This window comes from Chironomus tepperi, unplaced genomic scaffold (genome assembly GCF_022539635.2).
Source record: "Chironomus tepperi strain 1889 unplaced genomic scaffold, CSIRO-AGI_Ctep_v1 contig_370, whole genome shotgun sequence".
NCBI classification, from domain to species: domain Eukaryota; kingdom Metazoa; phylum Arthropoda; class Insecta; order Diptera; family Chironomidae; genus Chironomus; species Chironomus tepperi.
This window is the reverse complement of record NW_027226492.1, coordinates 409,302-434,812: the sequence shown is the minus strand read 5'-3', so window position 1 is coordinate 434,812 and position 25,511 is coordinate 409,302. Positions and strand designations below refer to the sequence as shown.

At 32.9% G+C, this 25,511-nt stretch overlaps 1 protein-coding gene across 50 annotated transcripts in view; it reads right to left on the bottom strand.

Moving 5' to 3' along the window:
- Window positions 1-24,850, bottom strand: part of Dscam1 (Down syndrome cell adhesion molecule 1) — a 71,428-nt gene extending 46,578 nt beyond the window's left edge. For 21 of the 50 annotated variants that reach the window (XM_070647096.1, XM_070647065.1, XM_070647053.1 and 18 more), the window contains exons 1-6: window positions 24,744-24,850; window positions 16,286-16,762; window positions 15,654-15,792; window positions 8,837-9,019; window positions 3,995-4,144; window positions 2,170-2,296 (exon numbers count right to left, since the gene is read on the bottom strand). In XM_070647096.1, the coding sequence (XP_070503197.1) occupies window positions 2,170-2,296; window positions 3,995-4,144; window positions 8,837-9,019; window positions 15,654-15,792; window positions 16,286-16,558 (872 nt within the window). In that variant the 5' untranslated portion in view covers window positions 16,559-16,762; window positions 24,744-24,850. Of the gene's footprint in view, window positions 1-2,169; window positions 2,297-3,994; window positions 4,145-7,792; window positions 7,970-8,103; window positions 8,266-8,494; window positions 8,666-8,836; window positions 9,020-9,110; window positions 9,242-9,426; window positions 9,604-10,129; window positions 10,301-10,654; window positions 10,826-11,075; window positions 11,247-11,574; window positions 11,746-13,390; window positions 13,553-15,653; window positions 15,793-16,285; window positions 16,763-24,743 lie in introns of those variants that run through there. The other 29 variants (XM_070647078.1, XM_070647066.1, XM_070647067.1 and 26 more) reach the window with 12 other exon arrangements.
- Between the last annotated feature and the right edge of the window lie 661 nt (window positions 24,851-25,511).

Here is a 25,511-nt window from a genome sequence, read left to right as displayed (position 1 = left end):
AGAAAATTGGATGATCTTACCGAAAAACAGGCTGTGGATAACTTTGTGCAGCACAAATGAGATCCAATGTTTTTCCAATTGATCCATCAAGAACAACTGAGCGATCTTGGGGATTCACTTTGGGTGGTAAATGTCCAATTGGTTCTGAAGAAATATGAAAATATTTCAAATTTTTAGCATTTTTGAAAAATATTTTGGTTGAAATTTGAAATGACAAAGAAATCATTTAGATCGCTCTTGAATGTTGGAAGAGTTGAGGACTTAAAATAAAATTTGCTGCCTAAAATCACTATTTATGCTGCCTAATTGTCACACATTGAAATTATGAAACTTAGGTGGCGAGAAAGTAGTTAGACTAGAGCTAGTTGGCAGTCAATTTGTTTAAACAGGAGCTTATTAGTGCTAGTCGAGGAAGTAAGTTTAGGTTTGGATACAATTATTCAATTTTTTGAATTTTCCGTGATAATATTCTTAATAATTGTAATTTAACGCGAATGGTTTCATTATTGAAATGTAAATAAAGCTGTACTACCTAAAATAAGTGACATAACATCAGGTAGTTCAAACTTTTGGAAAAGTTTAGTTAACAAACTATAAAATTAGTTCATTCTAAGACTGAATTTACAATTTCAATTCTCAAAGCCTCAAAATCTCATTTTTGAAGCATCTTATTCAAAATTACAATTTATCACAGCAGAAATGACATTTTTATTAAGAATAACAATTTTAATTTCCATAGTAACAGTTCTCCAGAGTTCAATATCAAACGCAGCTTCAATAATAACCAAAATACATAGCTTCGATGACGATTTGAATGAAACTAGAAATACGCTTGCAATTGTTGAACAAGAAAGGTCAAAAAATTATCAAATTGGTCAAGAATTTGTGCATAAAATTCGACGTAAGTTAAAATTTGATTCTTTTTTGTTACGAAATCGCATACCCTAATTGAGTTACGCAGAACTAGATTTCGACTTGGGGTATGGAAAAGTCGACTCGATTCCGAACCAAATTTGAGTTGACTTTGAGCTCTCGAGTTACGAAACAAGCAAACAACCCCACAATCAACTAAAATCCCTTCTCATTCCCCACAGGTCGTCGTCAAATGAACAACATTCTCAACGACTTTGAAACTTTCATACAAAACATTTGGAGATTTGACAAAATTTGCTTCGAACCATCAAGAGAAATCAAATTCAAAGCATCAGTTCCAATAACAAGTGGACAAAACTTAGAGAGACTCAGAAGAACATTTGAGATTTTTATGAAGGAATTCAACAAGATGGCAGAAATAAGCTTCAATAATTATTGACAAAAAATGTATTGAAATTTAGTGAAAATAAATAGGGTTAAAAATTGGAAATTTATGTTTGGGGTCTGTTTAGTTATTAGGGAATGTGGAGAATTGACGTTTTGACCCCTCAACCCATTTTCTTTTCCTTAAAAACATGCAAGGGCGAAGATGGACCATTTTTAATTTTTGATTAAGGGGCAAGGAGGGGGAAGGGTGTTTGAAAATTAGATTGTGGTTGAAAAGTGGGTGGGGTGTTGATGAGGAGGAGGGTAAAATGAGGGTTTAGTTGAACAAGGTAATATAGCCGGTTTTAGTTTGAAATTAAATCGCTAATTTAGGATGTTCTTGGGATTTGAATTTTGACCACCAAACAGACTCCTAGAAACATGCTTAGCCCCCACATTCCCCCTTTCCTAAGCCTTATTACTATAATATACCAAACGAACAATCCCCAAAACCCTTAAAAAATTCTACAAAAATTTCATCATTTTTAACTCTCAAACTAACCTAAAAACAGGCGATGGACTTGCTTGTGCATTGAATGTCATGCTGATAATTGAACCAGCAGATCCAACCAGCATTGACAATTTGTCAGCAACATTGACACGTGGTGAGAGTTTGTTTACAGGTTCTATGGGCAAAATTGAGTTAAAATTTGGGGTCAAAAATTGAAAAAATGTCGAAAAAAAAACTTAAAAAAGTTCCACAAAGAAATCAACTGCGAAGCTTAATATCCAAAAATGTTCAGGTTTTAATTTTAATTTAACCTCAAAATTGAAACCCAAAAATTTCAGTGCTGATCAAGCATTTTGTGCTGTCCAAAAAATGTGTGCAAAAAATTTGTGCAACGGAAACAAAAAAAGCTCAAAACTCACCGAAAAACAGGTGCAGGATAAGCCTGAGCAGCGCAACTCATAATTGTAATATCGGAACTAAAAGTGCCGCTCATGTGCTTTTTGTCATTTCCACCCCCAAGTTTGGGATTTGTTGACGCAATTGGTTCTTTAAAAAATTAAAAAATGATTTTTTTTTGGGTGGTTTTTTAAATTAAAATGTTGGAATGAGGTGGGGTTGAGATGATATTGTGGGATCATGGGGGGTTGTAAGGGTTCATAGGGTATACAATTTGACTAATTTAGGTTAAGGTTATCTTGGGATATCATGATAAAGTCTAGAGAACTCTTTATTGGCTTCTTAGGGTCTATTGTGGGGTTTAAATCAGTATTGTATCTAAGGGGGTAGAGAGGGGGGTATTTGAGGGCACGGACCCCATTCGAGAATTGGAAAATTATTGGAAAAATTCAAATTTTTCATAAAAATTCATTTTTTTGCTTGATTTTAAGAAAAAATTGTAATTTTTCGATTTTTTTAACTAAAAAACCCCCTAGTGGGGGGAGGGGGGTCCCAATGAGGTCATTGCCATGACTTTATATCATTTAAAGAGTCTGAAAAAGCAATTAACTTTGGGCTTCCTCTTTCCTTTTCTCTCTCAAAGTTTCATTGACAAGAAAAAAAAATTTTAAATTAAACTTTTCAAAAATTAAATTTTTTTTTTGAAAAAATTCTTAATTTAAAAAAATTATGATTTTTTTGACAGTTATTTAATTTTTAATGTGTAAAAAATCAGTCAAATTTTAAATAATTTTGACAAAATTTGTCCCTCAAATTCTCTTCTTTTCTTTCTTCATTCTTTTGAATCGCGCTTGATTTCTTTGTTTTCATTCAATATAAAAAATGGATTAAAAAATATTTGGAAAAATTTTGACACAAAATTTTTTTGGAATTGAATTTAACTTTGAATTTTAAATGTTTTTAAATTTAATTCTTCCTTCTATAAAATTTATTAGTTTTTTAAAAAATGTTTTTTAGTTTAAATTTTAGAAGAAATTTTTGAAATCACTTTTTTAATAATAACATTTATTTATTTATTTTTCAGTTTTTAATGTAATTTTGTACAAAAATTTTTGTGTCAAAATTTTAAAAGCACAATAAATTATTTGCAAAAATTGCAAAGTTTTGATAAAAAATTTAATTTAAATTTATTGTGCTTAATTTTTAAATAACTGTCATTTGAAAACAAAAAATTGAAAAATTGGTTCAAAAAATTGTATTTGATTGCTTAAGTTTTAAAAATTTATTTTAAACTAGATAAAATAAAAAACTTAATTTTAAACTTTTCTTTTGAATATTAATTAATTCTTTCGATAATCCAAAAAAAAAATTAAATTTTCAAAATTTGAATTCATTTGAAAATTCAACTTTTTTAAATTAAAATAAGTAACAATTTTTAGAACCAATAGAGAAAATTTACTTAAATTCAAATTTTACTAGTTTTTTAAAATTTCCAGAACTTTCATTTTTTAATTTATAATTTAAAAAAAATCAAACTTTTTTGCAAAAATTATTTTTAAATTTGAGTTTAACTATTTTAAAATTACTTTTTTTTTGAAATTTTATTGGTTTTTATTGAACTTTTACAAATTTAAATTTATATATTTCAATAATTTTTTTTAAAAAAATATTAAATTTAAATTTTTTAAAATAAATATTAATTGAAACTTTTTTAAAAAAATTCAATTTAATTTCAGAAGTTTTCTATTTATATGTAATAATTTAAGTAAATTTTCTCTTATAAAATAATAAAATTCAAAAAAAATTCGTTAAAAATTTAACAAATTATTTTTGAAACTTTTGACTCACCAGTGATGACTAAACGTCCTTTGGTAGCACTCAGTCTTGTTTCTCCAGTCAATCTATGTTTGGTTCTGCATTGGTAGCTCTTGTATCCGTCTTCAGGTCCAACATCTCTAATGTGAAGTTCTCCAGATGGCAATACGAGGTATTTTCCGTCTGATTTTTAGAATTTGTTGAAGATTTGGATGAAAAAAGTTATTTTAGTAAGGATTCAAATATTTTTAGGATTTTAATAATTAGATTAGGATATTTTAAAAAAATAGACAAATTTGAAAGTTGAATTATAATAAAAGGTAATTAATTAATTTTCTAGATCTTAAAAAGTGTAAATTAGTAAAATCTTTACTATTTATTTAAGTTAAGAATTTTTTTAAAAAAATTAAAAAATTAAAAAATTTATTAATTTTTTATAAAAGTTAAATTTTTCTTTAATTTTGTAATAAAATCTCAGTAAAGAGATAAAGAACTTGATTGTATTTTAAAATTTTAAATTTAAGTTTGATTTTAATATTTTTTTTTGGTAACTAAACTTCAACTTTCAAATTTGTTTCTAAAATTCAAATATTTTTACAAATTTTACTTCAATTTTATACTATAAATAATGAAACAAAGCTCAAATATTCTTTCAAAAACTGTTGCAATTTGTAAAATTTTTACAATTGTTTCAATTTTTAATTCTAGAATATATTTGTAAATATTAAATAAATTTAAAAATTTTTATATCTGAGCTTTGAATTTTGTCAAGTAAAATTTGTAAAAATTAATGAATTTTTAATTATTAAAAAAAGGTTTTTATTTGATTGAAAATAGTTTTGTCTTAATTTAAAAATTGAATAAATTTTAATAATTTGTATTAAAAAAGTAACTATTTTCAATCAAAAATATTGCAAAATTTGTGAGTTAGTTAAAATTATTTTTAAATTAAGATTAAAAGTTAGTTTTTAAAAAATAATTAAAGCTTGATAAATTGTTTATATAACTTTTTTTTTAATTTAAATAGATTTTTTTTGAGAAATTTGCAATATTTTATTATTTTTTTTAATTAGAAAATGTTAAATTTTGCATTTCAATTAAAAAGTAATTCGATAAAAACAAAAACATGTGAAAATTAAATTTAAATCTCAAAAATTTAAAAATTTGCAATTTTAAAAACAATTTTTTCAAACATTTGCAAATTTATAAATCATGATTTTAAAATACTTTTTTTTTAAATTTAAAAATTAAAAAAGTTTAGATTTTTGATAAGTTTTAGTTAAATTTTTATTGTTAGTCACAAATTTTGCAATTTTAAAAAATTTCCAGCAATTTGAATTTATTTTCTCAATTCAAATTTAAAACATCCAAAATTGCTGAAAATTTTCAAATATTAATATTAATAAACTTAACATGCAATTAACAACTAAAACAGCTAGATGAAGTGGGATGCTTTCTTGATCTTCATTTTGAGGATTTTTTTTAGTCACAAATTTGACAAAAATTAACAAAATTTTAATTTGATGGATTTGTAAACAAATTAACAGAAATTTTGTGTTAGTGACAAAATTAGGGGATGAACAAAATCAGGAAGAAGTCAATCAAAAAAACCCAAAAAATTTCGAAAATTAACCAAAAAAAATTAACGAAAAATTCTCCAATTTTAACCTAAAAATTCAACAATGTGCAATTGAGGATATCCAAAAAATGTGCACAAAATGGACCTAAAATCCACAATTAATTAAGAATCTTGCGCGAACCTAAGCCACCAGCCGACCCATTTTGATCATATCTAAACTCATCGCCAGTCTCTTCATCAATCCACGCATCAATTATGACAAAGTCAGAAACAAATGACGGAATGTGACATTTAAGAATTGCTGAATTTCCATTAAGGACGTGCTCATCCATAAGATTGACTGAGAATGGATGGGAGACGACTGGAAGGAAATTTGAGAGAGAAATTTGGGAATTTAATTTGATTTTTTGGGTGAATTGTTAAGTGTGGTTTAAGGATGTAGTAAGGGTCCTATGGACCGGGACCAAGACTTTCTGGACTCGATCTCGATCTTGATCTGAGACTTCCAAAATGCCATTAATAACGGTCTCGGTCTTGGTCTTAGTCGTAACATTAGGTAATCCTAGTATGTAGACAAAACCCAGTTTGAACGGTCCAGTCTAAATAAGATTCAGGTATCAGTCGTCATCCTTGAAACCAGAACTCGAAGTCTAGTCAAATGCTGTATGAAGTCGAGCTGACTTTTTGATACAAAATCCTAGTCGACTTCAAGTTCTGAAACTATTATAAGAACTGCAAATTCAATTGATAGGATTTGGTTTCGGTTTTTGTGATAAGACCTGGTCTGTAGACCATGTCACCTTGCTATGTTGGTGCCTAGGAACATATCCAGGGGGAGAAGGGTTGATTTTTTAGGACTTCGGACCAAACACTCAATTTTGAACAAACTTCTTTAATATTCTATGATTTTTTGACACCGAAATGTAGAATCTATCCGAAAATTTCCAGCATCAGTAAGGTTTCCCGAAGTCTTTTGTCGACTAATCTTTTGAGACCGAGATTACCCGAAAAGTATCGGGAACCTTTAAGCACCAGGTCATGACATTGTCATGTTACAGGATTTAAATCAAGTCAGAGCCCGATTAACCGATTAACTGGTTTGAGGTATTTAGGTTTAGCCTTTAAAGTTCTAACCGTCATCATAACTTTATTAACAATCTTTAAAGCGAACCCATGAATCCATGTATATGTTTTAAAGCTTCTTAAAACTGAACTTAAGAATGAACATAAAAAGGGTTTAAAATAAGAATTTGAAATTGATGAATTAAATTGATCAAAATTGAAAAAATCTTCCAAAAACCCTCAAAACAGATTTTCACAACTTTACTATAAGAAACATCCTAAATAGTCTAAAAACTCATTAATCAAAATTGACTCTAACCGAATTCCTCTTCACCAATCTTATAAGTGTCATTATCGGTGCTTGTCCATTCCATTAAATCAACATGATCACTAACAAATGATGGAATTTGACATTTAAAAATGGCTGAATTTCCTCGCATAACAAAAATGTCATAGACTTGACTTTCAAAGTATTGTTTGACGACTGTAAGGATTAATAAAGGAAATTTGAGAATTTAGTTGAATTTGGGGAGTTTTGTAAAGGGTTGTTGGTGACACGGTAGGGTCATAAGAGAGGCAGTAGGAACTGAAGGGACGCTGGACCAGTGATGGGCAACCTTGGCGAACCTGGGCGCACCTGAGCACACCTTGGCACACATTGGCACACCCTGGCATACTCTAGCACACCTTGGCACGCCTTGTCACACCCTGGCACACCATGCCATACCTTGGCACGCCTTGTCACACCCTGGCACACCTTGGCACACCTTTGTGGCTAGCCTCGACTGAAATCGCATACAACTTATGGGTAATGACATTTTTGGCGACATACTAGTCATAACTAGTGCGCACTTGCTATACACTAGTGTATCGAGGCACTTAGGCTGTCTACCACTGTCTTAAACGTTCCTGAGTCAATCTAAGGATGTGAATTGATCAAAATGATCAAAAATGATCAAAAATCATCAAAAAATTGATCAAAAATGGACAAAATTGATCCAAAATGTCCAAATATAGCCAAGCATGGCCAAATATGTTCAAAAATTGTTCAAAAACTCTCAAATTGTGATCAGTTCCACCTCAATTTACTCAAAATCCACCACAAAAATTTGTCAATCCAAAGACGCTCCCCATTCCCAAATCTAGCTGATTTAGTTCCAATTTTTACTCAATTTTACTAATTCCTTTACCCATATTGTCCCCATGTTCCAACGGTATCTCATCAACATCATCATTATCCGTAATAACCCACGAGACAACACTCACAAAATCAGCAATAAATGACGGTAAAGCACATCTTAAGATTGCAGCATTGCCAAGTAAGACAAACTCATCAATAACTCGAATTTCAAAGGATTGAGCGACGACTTTTTGGATAGAAAATAAAGAAAAAAATTTAAAATTAATTAAATTAAAGGACATAATTAATAAATTATAATTTATGGCTTCATCTGCCTACATCCCACTTCAAGTCTCACAAAACACAGTCAAAACAAGAAACCTTCAGTATTATTCGGATAGTATGTGTAGTTGTCTGTATCCTGCCACATATCAACCGACACAAAGTCACTTATGTATGATGGAATTTTGCATTTCATAATGGCTGCATTTCCACGAATTACATACTCGTTGTCAGACTCGACTTCGTAGTACTGAATGACGGCTTTGGGAATAGGGGAAAAGTTAATGGGAAATGTTGATGAATTAATTGATGTAAATTGTACCTAGTCATTAGTTAGTTAAGGTAGAGGGGTCAAAATTCGTATATCTAGTATAATTATTAAGTAAATAATCCCATGATTCCCAACAAAAAAATTGTCAAATTCTCAATTTTCCAAGAAAGTATCCGACTTCACCAGCTGTCAATCCCCCTCAAAAATCCCAAACTTTACCATCACTCATGTCACTTCCACTCTTAAATTCCTCCCCATCTTCACTAATCCATGCGACAACTTGTACAAAATCAGCAACGAAGCTCGGAATTAGACATTTTATAATTGCAGCATTTCCACGCATTATGTACTCATTTGGAGTTATTTCAGCATTGTAGACTTGATTGATAACTGAAGAATAAGGTTTAAAAATTGTTTAAGAATTTTTTTGAGGTTATGTTCAAGAATTTTTGAGGTTATGTCAACAATTTTTGAGGTTATATTCAAGAATTTCAAGTAAATTTGTCCCAATTCATCTCAGCTGTTTATCTACAAAAAGGACATCCAATTATGCTCATTTACCCCCAGATTGACTGTCCGATTCCCTCTCATTTAACTTATATTCACTTCCATTCTCATCAATCCAAGCATCAACATAAACAAAGTCACCGACAAAGCTTGGTATGAGACATTTCATAATGGCTGAATTGCCACGCATGACATACTCTTTATCGACTAATCCTGGATCGTAGAATTGATGAACGACTGGAAATTTTTAAAATTCAAATTTTTTTGTCAAATTTTTGTCAATTTTTGTCCCAACTTCATCTAGATGTGCAGCCATAAAGTCATTTACCCCCACTAAAGTCACTTTCACTGACATATTCGTGTCCATCCTCATCAACCCATGCAACGACTTGAACAAAGTCAGACACAAATGATGGAATGAGGCACTTAAGGATGGCTGCATTGCCACGCATTACATACTCTTTGGTTATTTCAGCATCGTAGAATTGATTGACGACTGTGAGAATTTTAAGGATTAATTTTTAGGTTAAAATGTTAAATTTTGCAGACCAAATTGCACCCCCGACTTCATCTAAGCTGTTTTAGTTGAACATTGTGAACCGACACCACAAATATGCCCAAAATTCACAAAAATGACTAATTACCCCCATCAAATGTCCCCTCTGGTGCTGGTGTAAATTCCTGACCCTCATCATCAATCCAAGCTGTTACAGACACAAAATCAGCAACAAAACTTGGAATTGTACATTTTAAAATGGCTGCATTGCCACGCATTATGTATTCTTTGCCGAGAATTTCGGGATCGTAGAATTGATTGACGACTGGAAATGGATTTGGGGATGAGAATATTAAAGTTTGGGTATTTTTTGGTGATTTTGTTGATTTTTTTGGTGATTTTGTTGATTTTTTAGTGATTTTGTCAATTTTTTGAGGTAAAAAGGCTTGAATTTAGTGAATTTAAGGCTCAAATTGGTCAATCGGTCAAAAATGCGGGCATAGACCGACGTGACTCTATCTTGGTGCCGAGTTTGGTAAAGATCCGATGAAATGCCAATGTTAGGCTATCCTAAATCGTGTTCGGCATCAGGGTCACATCAGTCAAGTCCCAAATTCCGGATCGATCAACCAGCTGATCCTATTCTAATATCCTTTAATAGATTTTAATAGCCTTAAATGACCTCAATTTGCAGAAATAAACCACTCCAAAATTAACTTTTAGCTTCCATCCTCAAAATTATCATTTTTTCAAGTCACATCCCACTTCATACTCTATATTCCATAGCTGTTTTAAGCACTTAATCCTACAAAACCCTATAAATCCCAATAAATCCCAAAAAAATCACTAACTTCCATCAAAATCATTAACCGGTAAAATTTCATGTCCTTCATCATCAACCCAAGCTGTTACGGATACAAAGTCAGCAACAAAACTTGGAATTGAGCATTTAAGGACGGCTGAGTTGCCTCTCATGACATATTCAGTTGGCAGTAATGCTGGGTCGTAGTGCTGATTGACGACTTAAAATAAGAATTGAAATTTTGTAAAAAAAAATTTGGGTTTGCCAAAATTAGATGCGGATAGATGGATAGATGCAGAAAACTGCAGGTCTGCGGCATGCCTGCACATCTGGGCGAACTCTAAAAAAAATCCTCAAAATTTTTGACAATTTTTTATCAATTTTTTGTTCAATTTTTTCAATTTCGAGGCTAAAATTGACCAAAGACAGCCGATACGGTGCTGACTGGGCATTCTTAAGCCTCATCATATACATGACGTAGCAGTTCCCCACCGACTGCATAATTGAATACCTAACCTCAATCCCACTTCATATAGCATCAAAAACATAAAAATTCCTAAAATCCATCACTAACTTCCATCATAATCCTCCGTTGGTGTATACTCAATGCCCTCATCATCAACCCATGCCGTAACATACACAAAATCAGCGACAAAACTCGGAATTGAACATTTTAAAATTGCAGAATTTCCACGCATTATGAACTCGTTTGGCATAAGACCCGGATCGTAGAATTGATTGATGACTAAAATTGGATATTTTTAAGGTTATTTAGAGTCATAGCTTGTCAAGATTAATGGGAAATTGAAGTTTAATTTTCATAAAAAATTGGTGAAAATTCTTCAAAATTTTAATTTAAATTAGCAGTTTTAATCAGCCTGAATTAAGGTATAAGCATCCCAATTTTGTCATAATCTCTTCCAAAGCAGTCCCAACTTCATCTATACCTTTGCAACTTAATTTCTATAAAATCAATTAATCCAAAATTCACTAACGTCCATCAAAATCCTCAGTCGGAATAATTTCATGTCCATCTTCATCAACCCATGCAACAACTTGTACAAAGTCAGCTACAAAGCTTGGAATTAGACATTTCATGATTGCTGCATTGCCGCGCATTATGTACTCATCGTCAATAAGACCCGGATTGTAGACTTGACTTACGACTTTGAAGGGAATTGAAAATTAAATAAAAATTTGTAATTTAAGGGTTTGGAGGGGATGGGGTTGGGGGGTATTGGGGTTAATATCCCAGGGTCAGGCACTATCGTCAAAATTGTGATTTTTTCCAATTTTATTCCAATTCAAAAATTGTCAAAAAATCTCAATTTTCCAAATTTACAGCACCTGACCCTCAATACTATGGAATAACCCCATCAGAACCCCTCAATCCCCTCCAATTTTCATCCATTACCCATTCTAAAAATCCTCAAAATTTCCCCCACTTCATCTGCTTCTATTTAAATCAAATTCAACTAAAAAACCATCACTAACTTCCATCAAAATCTTCAGACGGTACAATTTCATGTCCATCATCGTCAATCCATGCCGTTACTTGTACAAAGTCAGCAACAAAACTTGGAATTGAACATTTTAAAATTGCAGCATTTCCACGCATTATGTATTCGTTATCCATAAGACCCGGTGTGTAGATTTGGTTAACGACTTGATAAATTATAAATAAAATTTGGGGTTTAAAAATTTTGAATGGGGTTACTGGGGTAAAAATACTACTTTGTTGTCGAAAAGTGCCGTAAAAGTGTCTTTAAACATGCGAAGTTTCAGCTTGAAATTCAAACTTGGACCGACGTACTTCACATACACGTTTTTAAAGGATTTTTGGGGAAATTAAAATAAAAATGAATTTAAGGTGGTCCGTTCACTTATTACGTAATGATTTTGGAGAGGCTAGGGTCAGACGATGGTGTGGATATGAGGATGAGGCATAAGTAAAGGGGTAGGATTAGGCTAAGAGGTGAGAATGAGGTAAAAGAAAGGAGATTAGTCGAGGAAAAGGGGATTAAACAAGGGAATGAAGGATGAGATGAGGGTGAGAGATTGAGGATGAGACGAAGACGTCCAGTTACGTCTCAAGTATTAAAAAGGTCGATTTTTCACAATACGTAACAAGCAAACGGTCCCTGAATTGCTGTATTTTTACATTTACTCTGGAAATGGACCGGTTGTAGCTATTCTAATGCTATGAATGAGAAATTGCACATCGATCCAAAATGATAACAGCCCTAGAAGGCACACGGTGTAAAAAAAGCTGGTAAATCTGATTCCAATCCTTGATTGTGACAATTTAAAGCCGAATTTCACTGAATTTAGCTTAAATTAGAGCTATTTTCGACCAAGCAACGATTTTCCACCCTTTCTCGGTCGTATGCCTTCCAGGGGTCATCCTTTGAATTCAATCCACAACCAGTCAACCATAAACCCTGTCCACTGAGCCCTAAAATACCAAATTTCTTGATTATTCCAATTTTTACCAACAATTCCTCAATTATTTCAAAATGAATCCATAGAATCTCCCTTCATCTAGCCTTAATATCCACAAATGTCCTTACTGTAATCATCAGTTGCACTATATTTATATTCATCGCCACCCTCACTGCCAACCCACGATTCAACTTTTACAAAATCCGTCACAAAACTTGGAATATTGCATTTAATTATGGCTGCATTTCCCTTTATGATGTATTCGGACAGAACTTCCGCGTCGTAAAAGTGATTTGCGACTTTTTTAAGACAAAAAAAAATTTAAAATTATAAGAAAATTGTGTGAAAAATTAATGAAAAATTTCTGTGCCTTATTTCCACTTCATTAAGCTGTGTCTAACATTAAAATTCACAATATTTGAAGTAATTCGAACCGTAATTCTGTTCAATGGAACTAAATGACTCATTAGAGTCAGTATGCCATGCAACAACATTCAAATAGTCAGCAACAAATGACGGCAGTTGACATTTAAGAATTCCAGCATTTCCGCGTATGACATACTCTTTACTGGCATCAACTTCGTAGTGCTGAACGACGACTTTATTTGGAGATTGAGGTTTAAAAATTAGGAAAAATGTCAAAATTACAGATATCGAAGTCGGCGGCTATAAATCGGCATAGCTAAGCCGTTTTTAGCCGCCGTCGACTAACAAATCAACGGCTTCGATTTCTGCAAAATTATGGAAATTAAAGGAACAATTTTGATTATTTTGGATGAATTAATGGATGTCCATCCTCTTGAAGGTATCCCACTTAATCTGTTTGCTAGGATTTGTATCTGAATAAATGGAATTGACCCAAACGAACCATAATGCTTATCATCATATGTCATTTCCTCATCATCGACCTTCCATGATACAATTTCCAAATAGTCGGACATGTAAGACGGCAGCACGCACTTCAATATTGCTGCATTTCCCTTAATCACATACTCAGTATTTATGTCCGTTTCGTAGTTTTGTGTCGCAACTGATGAAAAGGATTTTTAATGCAAATTTATGAGAAATTTTCTTGCTTTAGCATGTAAAATCATCGAGAATCTACACAGATTACCACGTCAGCCACCCATCCATGCCTCCCATTACATCACCCATACCCAACCGAGCTTCATTCGCCCTTCGACAATTTTCACATTGACAATGAACTTTTTTCGTTCGTTTTCTTTAATGCTGCGCCAAAAAGAAGCAACAACGGCTGACCCACTGACCCAGTTACCCACATTCGCATAAAGTGAGCATTGAACTTGGTCAAGGCTGACTTTTTTTTTTACATTTTCGTTTTCACTTTCAATGAACGGAATAGAAAGTGAAAGCATGTCTGCTTCTTGTTTCGTCGTATTGAATTTGATATGACGAAACTGTTGTCGATTTTTGGCGGGAAAGATGTGGATTGAGATGTTGATGAGATTAAGGCAGCTTCTTTGCTGTTTGGTGCACTAAATTCAACTTAATGGCACACAATTAATAACAATTAAGTCACTATAATTCACATTACATCCACAGCATGATGATATGCAGTATCAAATGTCATAAACTGTTAATTAATCAAACACTTGATGAACAGCATGACAAAACAATTAAATGAGCACTTGTTGATTGACTTGAATGTTCATTTTTTACTACTCACTATTTTTCATTCATTAATTTAGTCATTAAGTGTGTCATAACTATGAATTTTTTATGAATTCTCATCATTTGTTGTGTTTGTTTTGAGTATCGTGGGTTGGTCTAATGGATGTTGATTAATTATCAATTTAGAGGGGTTTTGGAGCACTTTGAGGTTATGTTTTGGTTGATATTGGTCAAAATTTGATTAATTATCACTTGAAGGAGTCAAAATTTTGACATTTTTTGGACACTTTTAAGGTCATTTTAGCCCTCAGACACTAGGCTTACTCCGAAGTCATTCTCTCTATTGTTATTCATGACCTTCTAGTTCTTAATGCTACTTATTGCAATATTCATGATCACTGTATCACTAAATTCACTTTTTTCACTCTCTTTAGCTATACACTGTGCCAAATTCAATGATCTGCCTTCAAAATGAGCACACAGCAGTTAACCCGAACGGCTTCACGTTATATTAGAAGGCAGCTTTCGAAAACGGCTGTTCATCGCCACCTTCTGTTCCCGGCGGCCGACGTATAGCGATAGTTGCTCATCGACGGCTGTTGTCCCCGGTGTGCAAACTCAGACTCGCTAATTCGACGCTGGACATTACCGGCATGCCAACACAGACTTTAGGAGACCATTGATCACTTGATAAGTTGCTCTATTGATGGCAAACCCAAAAGTAGGGTGGCCAGAGGATTTTCGCAAAATATCGGGACACTTTTGAAAAAAATCGGGACATTTTTAAGTTTAAGTAAAATGTTCAAAATTTGTCAAAAATTCCAATATGTGTATGGAATTTTTGGCTTATTGAAAAATCGAAACATTTTGAAGCTTTGTCGGGACACAGCAGCAAGGTAGAAAAGTACAGCCCTACTCAAAAGTTGCCCTGAAATGGCTAATTTTAACAAATTTTTATGGTTAAAGTTACGGTCAACTAAATTATGCTACTCGAGTATGGCTTCATTGAAGTAATTTTGACTTTTGACCATCAACACGATTAGGTTGCGGTACTTTGACGACTACACTGTACCGCTCGGGCTTAGTCACTACCAGAGTCATTACACAGTCAAGTGAAACAAGCTGAGATTAGTCAACCGAATGTCTAGTTATTAAATTGACATTTTTAGAACTTGTCTTGAAATATCAAGTATGTAACCAGACACACATGGTCCACTAATCACACTTCGTTCCACTGCAGTAAGCACACGATCAACTAATCACATCCTGCTTCACTCCAGTAAGCACAACACTATTCACAACACAGCACTATTCACTATTCACATTTAGCTCCGAAATCTGCCTGAATCTCCATCTCATCCTCATTTGAAACTTCATGCTATCTCTTCCTTATATCTCCGTAATTCTCCATATCCTTCATACTTCTCCTATTCTTCAATTTCCCGCCAAAAACCTAAAACAGATAGAAAATGTTGACATTTTTTTCATCCTCAACTTACCAGCACGAACGTGAACATCGCGTGAGATGATTGATCCAACTTGATTTTTAGCGAGACAAGCGTAGACTTGAGCATGAACTTCTTGACGGTAGTCTTCAGCGCGGAATGGTGGAAAGACGAGGTTGCCATTTGGTAGGACCTAAAATTGAAAAAAAGATGGTTAATGAAGGTTAAGGTAAAATTCCTGATTTTTGTGGCCAACCCTAGTAAAATTTACAGAATATTCATGATAAATTCCCGATTTTCGTGGCCAACTCTGACAAAATTTACAAAATATTCTTAAAAAAATTCCCGATTTTCATGGCAAACCTTGACAAAATTCACAAAATACTCATGAAAAATTCCCGATTTTCGTGGCCAACCTCGATAAAATTCACAAAATATTCCCAAAAAATCCTGATCTTCATGGCCAACTCCAAAAATTTAGCAAAATATTCTAAAACAATTTCAATTATCATGGCCAATCGTTACAAAATTTACAAAATATTCATAAATAGCTTCCAATTTTCATGGCTAACTCCAAGCAAATTTGCAATTTTTTTTCTTAAAAATCCTGATTTTCATGGCCAACCCCAACCAAAATACTCTCAAATTATTCCCACTTTTCTTGGCCAACCCCTCCCAATCCTCACCTGTCTCAATCCCGGAACATCTCCAACAGCCGTACCATCGCTCCGAACCCAAATAATTTCCGGTGGTGGACTTCCATTAGCACGGCATTCAACAACAGATCCAGTCGAGTTCGAAAAGTCAATGCGATTGTCAGGTTCCTTAGTAAAGACCGGTCCTTTCATATCCTTTTCACTATTTGATGGCGCACAGTTGACTAGTTTTGGCACATTCACAGCTATTATAAATGCAAGTAGCATTAAAATATTTTTGGCATTTGGCATCGTCATTGTCATTATCGTTGGTTTTAGCTTTTTTTGATGATTTTTTATCGTCTGCCACACCACAAAGTGTGGGTGGTTGTGATGGAAAAAAGTGGTTTTTGGTGAGTTCGGTGGACGAACTGACACTTGTTGATTCCTTTTTTTGTATTCCTTATCTATGCAGAAGAAAATTTTCTGTTGATATTTGATTCAATCAGAAATTCGATTGATGGATATCTAAAAAGTAGAGAAATTAGAGACATTTTATTAGAAATTGTAAGATTTTGGATAGAAATAAGAAAAACGAAGTAAAATGGTCGAAAATTGCACAAATTTTATCAATTTTTGGATGTTGATTTCCTTATTTTTACGGCCAACCCCTAAAAAATTCATATCTTAACGTGTTTTTTAGCGATTTTTTAATATTTATTGTATTTTTTTGTTGAAAATTCCCATTTTTTACGGCCAACCCCACCCAAGTATTTTTAGCAATAGAAGCTGAATTCGGCTTGATTTCTCAAATCGATTCTAAAGTTCAGTAGACTCGGAAGACAAATGGTGCAGGAAATCGAGCCCCAAACCTTCTTGGCCCTGCCCCGGGGTAAGATTCAAGAAAATCTAATGTTAGACCATATCCTGTCCCTTGTGACTTTGGAATGGGGTCATACTCAAGGAATTCTGATCTCTCACATGTCTAAGACTGCCATGAGTCTGGCCGGATGCTTGAATTCAGCGGATATGACTCTAAATTTCACTAAATGTTACCCCAAATCAGAGACATGCCAGCTTAGAGTCAGCATGAAGCCAACCTTTATGTACAACTTTATGGTAGTGGTGGACAACCTGGATGCCGTGTGCGATTTCGGTTAAGCTGTGTCGCTGAACAATAAGGTATGCTCACCATTGGAGTATGCCTTTTGAATGAGATTCCTTCAAACTATTGATCAGATGTGCTTTGTCCATTGCGTACCCCCAAAAACCTCATTCAAATCCCTCTAATATTACTCATAAAACTAACAAACATGTCCATTCACACAATTATAATGATTCGTCTGTCAAAATACAGATTCTTATAAGGTTTCTTTATTTCCATTTATCAAAAAATGTTCACGTGTGACTCATCACTTCCATAATTTTAGCTCATTATTTTCATTATTACTGTCCAGTGCTGTTCAAACTTTTTTGGGCTATGGCACACACTTGACAGTAAGTCTTGAAAGAAACCGAACACGACATACGGCTCATGACATTAGACGGCACATGGTGCCACAACACACAGTTTGCACAACACTGACATATGCAATGACTCTACGTATTTAGAATAACATAAAAAAACATTTCAAATTAAATTGTGATCTTGAGCTTGTGACTAATAAAAAATCGTCAAGAATTCATTCAACTCTGATTCATAAAATTATGGAATTCCGTGGTCCTTTTTTGGGATGCTTCCTTGTTGGTTGTTTTGAATAAGTCGTTTGTAATTGAGGTGGTTATGAATTGGATTATAATTGATTGTCACAAGTCGGTTGACCAATCTGAAATCCAAGCTCAGGTCAATGTGACTCTGTATTGGTGCCAGATTTGTTAAAGATCAGTCGTGATCCTGGTATGATTAATTAAAAACCAAATTTGACATCAAGTTAGAGTCACACCGGGATTGTGCAGGTTTTTGGATCAACCAACTTTTGCTATCTGGGTATCAGAGTTGGCATGTCAATACCGACCATGACCGAAACGGTGGCTGTTGGTCAGCATGATTTTTATTGAATTTGGCATAATACTAGAGTCGCTCTTGTAATCATGTTAACTGTCCCAACACAACCTTTTCTAAGGCTTCACATATAAGCATTCTAGGTACAATGAGTTTAGGATAGCCTCTAATCCAGTGATGGTTAACCTTTTTGCAACCACGGCAATCTTCACCCAAAACACAATTTCCGGATATGTCAGAGATCTATTTCGGTATACAGATTGTCCACCCCTGCTCTTATTTTGACCTTATTCAACCCTAACTCTCACGACAGTCAAAAATCCCCAAATCACTCAACAAAATGCCATCAAAAATTCACATCCAACAATTATCATACCACTAAGTATTATCTCCTTAATCAACAAATGCCTCAAATATCTTTCAAATATTTCAATTCAAATTTCACAAACAAAAAAACCTAATAAGACAGCGTAAAATCAAAACATTCCGTAAACTGACTTGAAATTGTTTCAATTCACATAATGAAGATGTTTACATTGAGGAATTGAGAGAAGCAGCAAAAAGAAGACCTGATTCATCATTTTTATGTGAATTAAAATTTCTCTCATTTTTTTCTCATTTTCGATGTCAAGTGTGGACATTAAGAATAATAAGAAGCATTATAGCTCAAAAATGAGATACACGACGATGAACAAAAAAATACGTTAAAAGAATTAATAATTTTTTTGAAAAAGAATGTGTATATCCACTTGAGAGAGAGACTATAAAGTATGTGAAACATGAGACAACATGTCGTGTATTCAGCCTGACCTATTATGCAATAATTGTACTGTAAACTAATGTTTTGTGTATATTATTTATGGAGAAATTGTCGGTTATTTTGGATACAGCTGTATATAGATGGAAATGCCAAATGGCAGGTTCAGGTGCCTTCACAATTACATTTTGAGATTCAGGTGCCTTCACACTAGAGTTCTAAGGTTCAGGTGCCTTCACACTAGAGTTCTAAGATTCAGGTGCCTTCACACTAGAGTTCTAAAGTTCAGGTGCCTTCACACTAGAGTTCTAAGGTTCAGGTGCCTTCACACTAGAGTTCTAAGGTTCAGGTGCCTTCACACTAGAGTTCTAAGGTTCAGGTGCCTTCACACTAGAGTTCTAAGGTTCAGGTGCCTTCACACTAGAGTTCTAAGGTTCAGGTGCCTTCACACTAGAGTTCTAAGGTTCAGGTGCCTTCACACTAGAGTTCTAAGGTTCAGGTGCCTTCACATTAGAGTTCTAAGGTTCAGGTGCCTTCACACTAGAGTTTTGACATTCAGCCGCCTTCACACTAGACTCAAACTACTCAAAATCATCAACAATTCAAGCATAAATCCACAACTTTACATTCAATTCACGTGAATTTCTCAGTTTTGCTTCTCATCGATTCTAATTCTCATTCAAATTATTTCACTCAAAAGCATCAGACTCATCATCTTGATCTACATACATCATGTATGCCAGTTCAGTCAACTTGCTTCACAATTCCGATCAATCATTTTTGTTGAATTTTTGAAGAATTTTTTGTCTTTTTTTCAATTCTTTTATTATGTACAAAATTCCAAGAATAAATTGCTTGTCGTGTCTCTTGTCGTTGAGTTTTATTGTAATTCTCATACAGCACACACCTTTCTATATAAAGAGTTACAGTAACAATAAAGACACACAACGCAGTGAGGAGAAAAAGAAGAAAAATTTATGGAAATAATTTTTTTTGTTGTAGTTTTTTGTGAGTCATTCGGAGGAATTTTTTTGGATTGTTTTGGGTATGGATGGGGGATATTGAGGAAGAATTGGAGTTTGCAGGGGAGCATTTTGAGCTTTGTAGATTTGATCGGTTGGACCAAGGGGTTTGTCAGTTTTGAGTCTATTGAGCCATATTATTGGTCTCTAAGGTGCATCTTAAAGCAGAACTGGCCGAATTCCAATGTTGAGGCACTTCCGCTGGATTCCAGACTACCAAAGTCCGGCCAACTATGTCTTAAAGTAGATTTTGACCAGTTTTGTTCAAGCTGTGTTCCGCGGTACACTAGTTTGGCATCAAAATGCTTCGAAAATGACGTAAACCGTTTGACATGTGCAGTTTTGGCCGTAGCTTACAACTAAGGTGTATTGCAAAAAATAGAAGGTTGCCCAACACTGATCTAGAACAATAATTGATCTAAAGTTATAGCTTGTCTATATCTTATTCTTCAAGCTCATACATGTCCACAATGCATTTTTTAACCATTTTACCCAATTTAAAGTCACTCCAAAAAGCATCAGTCAGCTCAATTGATCCGAAATCCAACTCAAGGCTGCCATGACTCTGCCATCGTGCCAGGTCCCAAATTTAAACCGAATATAACATCAAATCACAGCCATGCCACCCTGGGGCCAGTTATTTTTGATCAATTACCCAAATTTCTACCATTCGAACAATATTCGGGTCAATTAAACTCCAATTACCTCCTCAACCCAGACACAACACATCAATTGATATTCAATTATTAATAATCTACTTAAGGACTTGCATCTCGATTGAGAACTTGAAGTAAAGATTACAATTTTTAAGACGAGTATTGAGTCTCATATTCTATTATTATCTCAGTTATTTCCTCAATAAAATCGAAAAACGTAAATAAAATTTTCAAAAATGTTTCATATTTTTACTGAGAATAATGAGGAACAACTCACTGAATAATCAGTAACGATTATTGAGTTTTTGTAATGTTGATAAGCTTAATGCTCATGAATTTAATAATATTATGATGGTTTTTTGTAAATAAACAACAGTTTGAGGTGGGAATGAGGGTCATGTTCATGATCTACCTCGTTCAAAGCAATCCTTTGGAGGATTAAGGAAGTCGAAGTCTGACTCCAAAGCTGACCAAATGTCAAGTGGAGATGGTATGCACTGGTTTACCTTTTTACCACTAAATGAACCGCTGGTGACTGAGCTATGTGACACAATATGTACTAAAAAGCCTATACAAACCCTGTCTGATAAGTAGCAGCCCTACAACCAGGATATAAATGAACAAAGAAAGCAACGGAATGCAAACAGTACCAACTGACATTCTGACTCAGAACCAGAGTTGTGAAACGGCCTGATTTTATCTGTCGGCCAAAAACGGCGGCCGATAAAAAACAATGCCCGATAAAATCGATGAACAACTGGCCGATTCCCTCGGTCGCCGACATCGGCCATCGCAACTCTGCTCAGAACCGACCTACATTACGCATATGACTTGCTTAACCCAATGGTGGGTATCATGTGTGTACCGCAGCACAGTACTCTGCCGTGAACAATCTCTAGTGAGTGTCTAGGATTCTTGAGATTCTAGTCAAAAAGTATGAAGTGCCATGACCCAAAAATGCTACCCACCTCTTCCCTTAACCATCCAAAACACCCTCAACATCTCTAAAATTACCAAAATCATCTCACAACTATGCTCTCAGTTCATCACATTCTCTAACTTAGCATAACATTACTCAATTTAGTTTTCAAAATATTTTCACAATTGACTCACAAAATAAACAAAACAAATCCGTAACGTATTTTGGCTTCCGTTGAGATTATAAAGAATGAAAAAAGCAGCATTTTTAATTGAGTCAAAAAAAAATTTTTCTTCTTTTTGTTCCTTTCTCATTAAAAATTAAAATAAAGTCTGGCTTGATGAAATTCATTTGATGAACATTTTTGGAAGCATATTTTTGTATTTGGAGTTTTGTGAGAGAAAATTTGCAAGCACATGATTATCATGTGAGTTAGAATAGAACTAGAAAGTATGGGTAACATGTGTTATGGATGATTGTTAATCTCACTTGGTGGTCATTGACATATTTAGTGTGGCATAATAAATTCTTAAGAGACACAACACTAGCAGAAGTAGCCGATTTGGCCAAAAACCCAGGCTGAGAAACTAGGCGGTATTTTGTGGTATTTCGCGGTATTTGCATAGATACTGCGGTATTACCGCGGAGTTTCTCACCCTGGCCAAAAACCAATCAACCTCTTGATTAATGACCCCCTCCGATTCATAGTGGATCAATAAGAACTGATCATCAAGAGACATAACATAAAAATCGCCTATAATCTGGACCAAGGCTGACATGTCTTTGGACTCAGATTAGTTTAAGGACTATTATTAAAAATTCACTAATTTTCACACAAAACAGCACATTTCAATGTCCTCAGTCCGACAATAAATTGTCAAAAATTCAATTAAATTCATAAAATCCAAAATTAAGTTTTACTTTATTTCACAATTTTTTAAATACCATAAACACCAAATCACTCGAATACGTCACTAATTTCTCTATATACAGCCACAACAGCTTAACTGATCTTCTCAAGAATTCACTCAGTAAACAGTCATTCACGTTATCAAATACTTAAGCTGTTTATAAATTGAGTCACTTTTTTAGAATTTATTTAATGTGAAGGTTTTTATCATCGCCGTAATCACAAATTGTCACTATTCATTTAAAGTAAAATGCGCGCACTTGTTTATCTTTTTCTATTTTATGATCATTTAGAATGAACCTTTTTTTGAGTTTAAATTTGTAATTATGAGAGAGGAATTTATTGTTGTTGTTGGAGATGAGAAAATAGTTTTTGAGAGAATTTTAGGTTTTTTTGCTTACAATTTGAATTTTTATATTTTTTAAGATTAAACACTTTCTTTCAATTTAAATTTTGAAATTTATGTTTTTTTGCGTTTTTTTTTTAATTACTTTTTTTTTAATTTATTTAGTTTAAATTTTGATTTGATTCTTTTTTATCCTTTTTGTAACTTATCATGTTTAACTTATTTTCACTTTTATGAAAGATCCACAATTATTTAAAATTGTTTTTTATTTATCTTATATTTTTTGAAATTTTCTTTTTATAAATTAGTTTAAATGTTTATTTTTATTAGCGCAAATCTAAATTTTTTAAAATTAAAATTTTTAATTTTTAAAATTCACGAATTCAAATTTGAAATTTTCAAAATTCAAATTTAAAATTCAAAAAATTTAAAATTTAAATTTAAATTTCTAAACTTAAAAATTTAAATTCAAAATTCAAAAATGTTAATAATTGAATTTAAAAATTGTAAAATTTATAAATTTTAAAATAAAATAAAATTTTAAAAATTTTTAATTTAATTTAAAAATGTTTTAATATAAAATTTGAATATTTCAAATATATTTTTTACAATTTTTAAAAAAAATTTTAAAATTTAAATTAAATTTTTGAATTTTTAAATTTAAATTTCCAATTTTAAAGATTTAAATTTTTGAATTTTTTAATTCAATTTTATTTAATTTAATTTTTCAAATTTTAATATTCAACTAAAGTTTTTCAACACTTTTTGTACATTCACTCATTCATATATATTCACATTTATGTTTTTAATTACTTTCAAAATTTTTTCCACAATTTTTCACAATTTTTTATTTTTGTAAATCACCATCCTCAAATTTGCTCATCATCTGTCTTCATTTCCTCACAACTTCTTATTATTTTCCCAAAATTCACTCTTTTTTTTTAATTTATTTTTTTCCACAACATCACACAAAATAACAACAATTTATTCACATATTACTCCATTCCCAGCTTAATTCTCATTAATTTTCCACTTCTTATTCCTCAACATTCTCCCCAAAAATTATAAGAAGTCAACGCTTGCAGGCACCGAACTCGATCAAAAAAAGAATTGCAAAAAATGTGCAGAACAAGACAGACCATTCAGCATATGTTCCTCTCTCCAACAACAACAACAAGTACAGTCAGTCAGTTCCGATGCCAAGAAACAACAATAAAAAGTTCTCATGCTGCCTGCTGTTGCCGGTTTCTGAGCAGAGCGAGTTAAGCAAGTACAACAAAAACGTAGAAGAAAAAGCAGCAGCAACAACAAAAAATTGAGAGCGAAGATGAGATTGTTTATGTTTACAAAAAAAGAAAAAAAAAAATCTGAAGCCAGGTGCATGTGCCACTCGTGGATGCGATAAACATGTGTGCGAGCGAGACAACAACAACAAAAAAAAGAGACAAAAAATTGGAAAAAAAATTGAATTAAAAATTATCACAAAATTGTCGCGATTGTCGTTGACTGGATGTGAATGGCGGTGCTGTATATGTCGTGTAGGTTGATGCTGTGCTGTTATGTGCTGATCCAGTTCAGCATGGACATGCTGTTCGGCATTTAAAGACACTTTTTGTTGTCTAAAAAATTGTGAAATTTTTTTTCTCTTTGTGGGCGAAAAATTTTCATGTTTTTTGAATTTTTTTGGGGTTTTTTGGGGGTTGGGTGGGGTAAAGTTAGATTGTACCCATAGGTTACCCCACGTTACCCCATTTAACACTTTTTATGACTCAATTTTGAGCAATTTTCATTGATTAATTCACAATTTTGTGCAATTTTTGACACTTGTATGAAATTTTTTTTAATTATTTTAATTTTTCACTATTTTCATCCATTTATGACGTCACAATTGACTTACCGTGAATATTTCCACAACTTGTTATCACTTAACTTTAATTAAATTTTATTTAATTACCGCAATTACCCGAAAATACGATTTAAATGCACGAGGAACGACACTTCCCGTGGTAAACAAAAATATTTTACAAATTGGAACCGTACAAATGTTTTGTGTAGCTGTTTGCGATTCGCAAGTTGGAGATTTGAATTTTAACGGATTTTTTGGATTTTTTGAATCTTTTTTTTTAATTTGAAATTTTAAAACATTGTCAAAAATTCTCAAAATATCCTCAATTTTATCCTCAAAACCTTCAAATTCCTGCAAAATCATCAAAATTTTCATTCATAATTTCACATTTTCTGGTTTTTGCGATTCGCATCCAGCAACAGTTTTGTTCCTCATTCATAAAAATTGCACATGCACGTGCAAAATGTGCTTGTTCATTGATTGAAAAGAGACGGAAAATTAAGAATGAGATAAGCACATGTGGATGAGTTGTTGTTGGGATTTTGGGGTAGGTTCGATGACTTTTTGAGTTGTTGATGGATGTTGAGGATGGAGATGAGGAAGTTATGGGGAATTTTTGGATTTTTTGGGGGAATTTTTTGAATTTTTTCTACATTTGTTTGACATTCTTTGAATTTTTGAATTTTTGAATTTTTGAATTTTTGAATTTTTGAATTTTTGAATTTTTGAATTTTTGAATTTTTGAATTTTTGAATTTTTGAATTTTTGAATTTTTGAATTTTTGAATTTTTGAATTTTTGAATTTTTGAATTTTTGAAT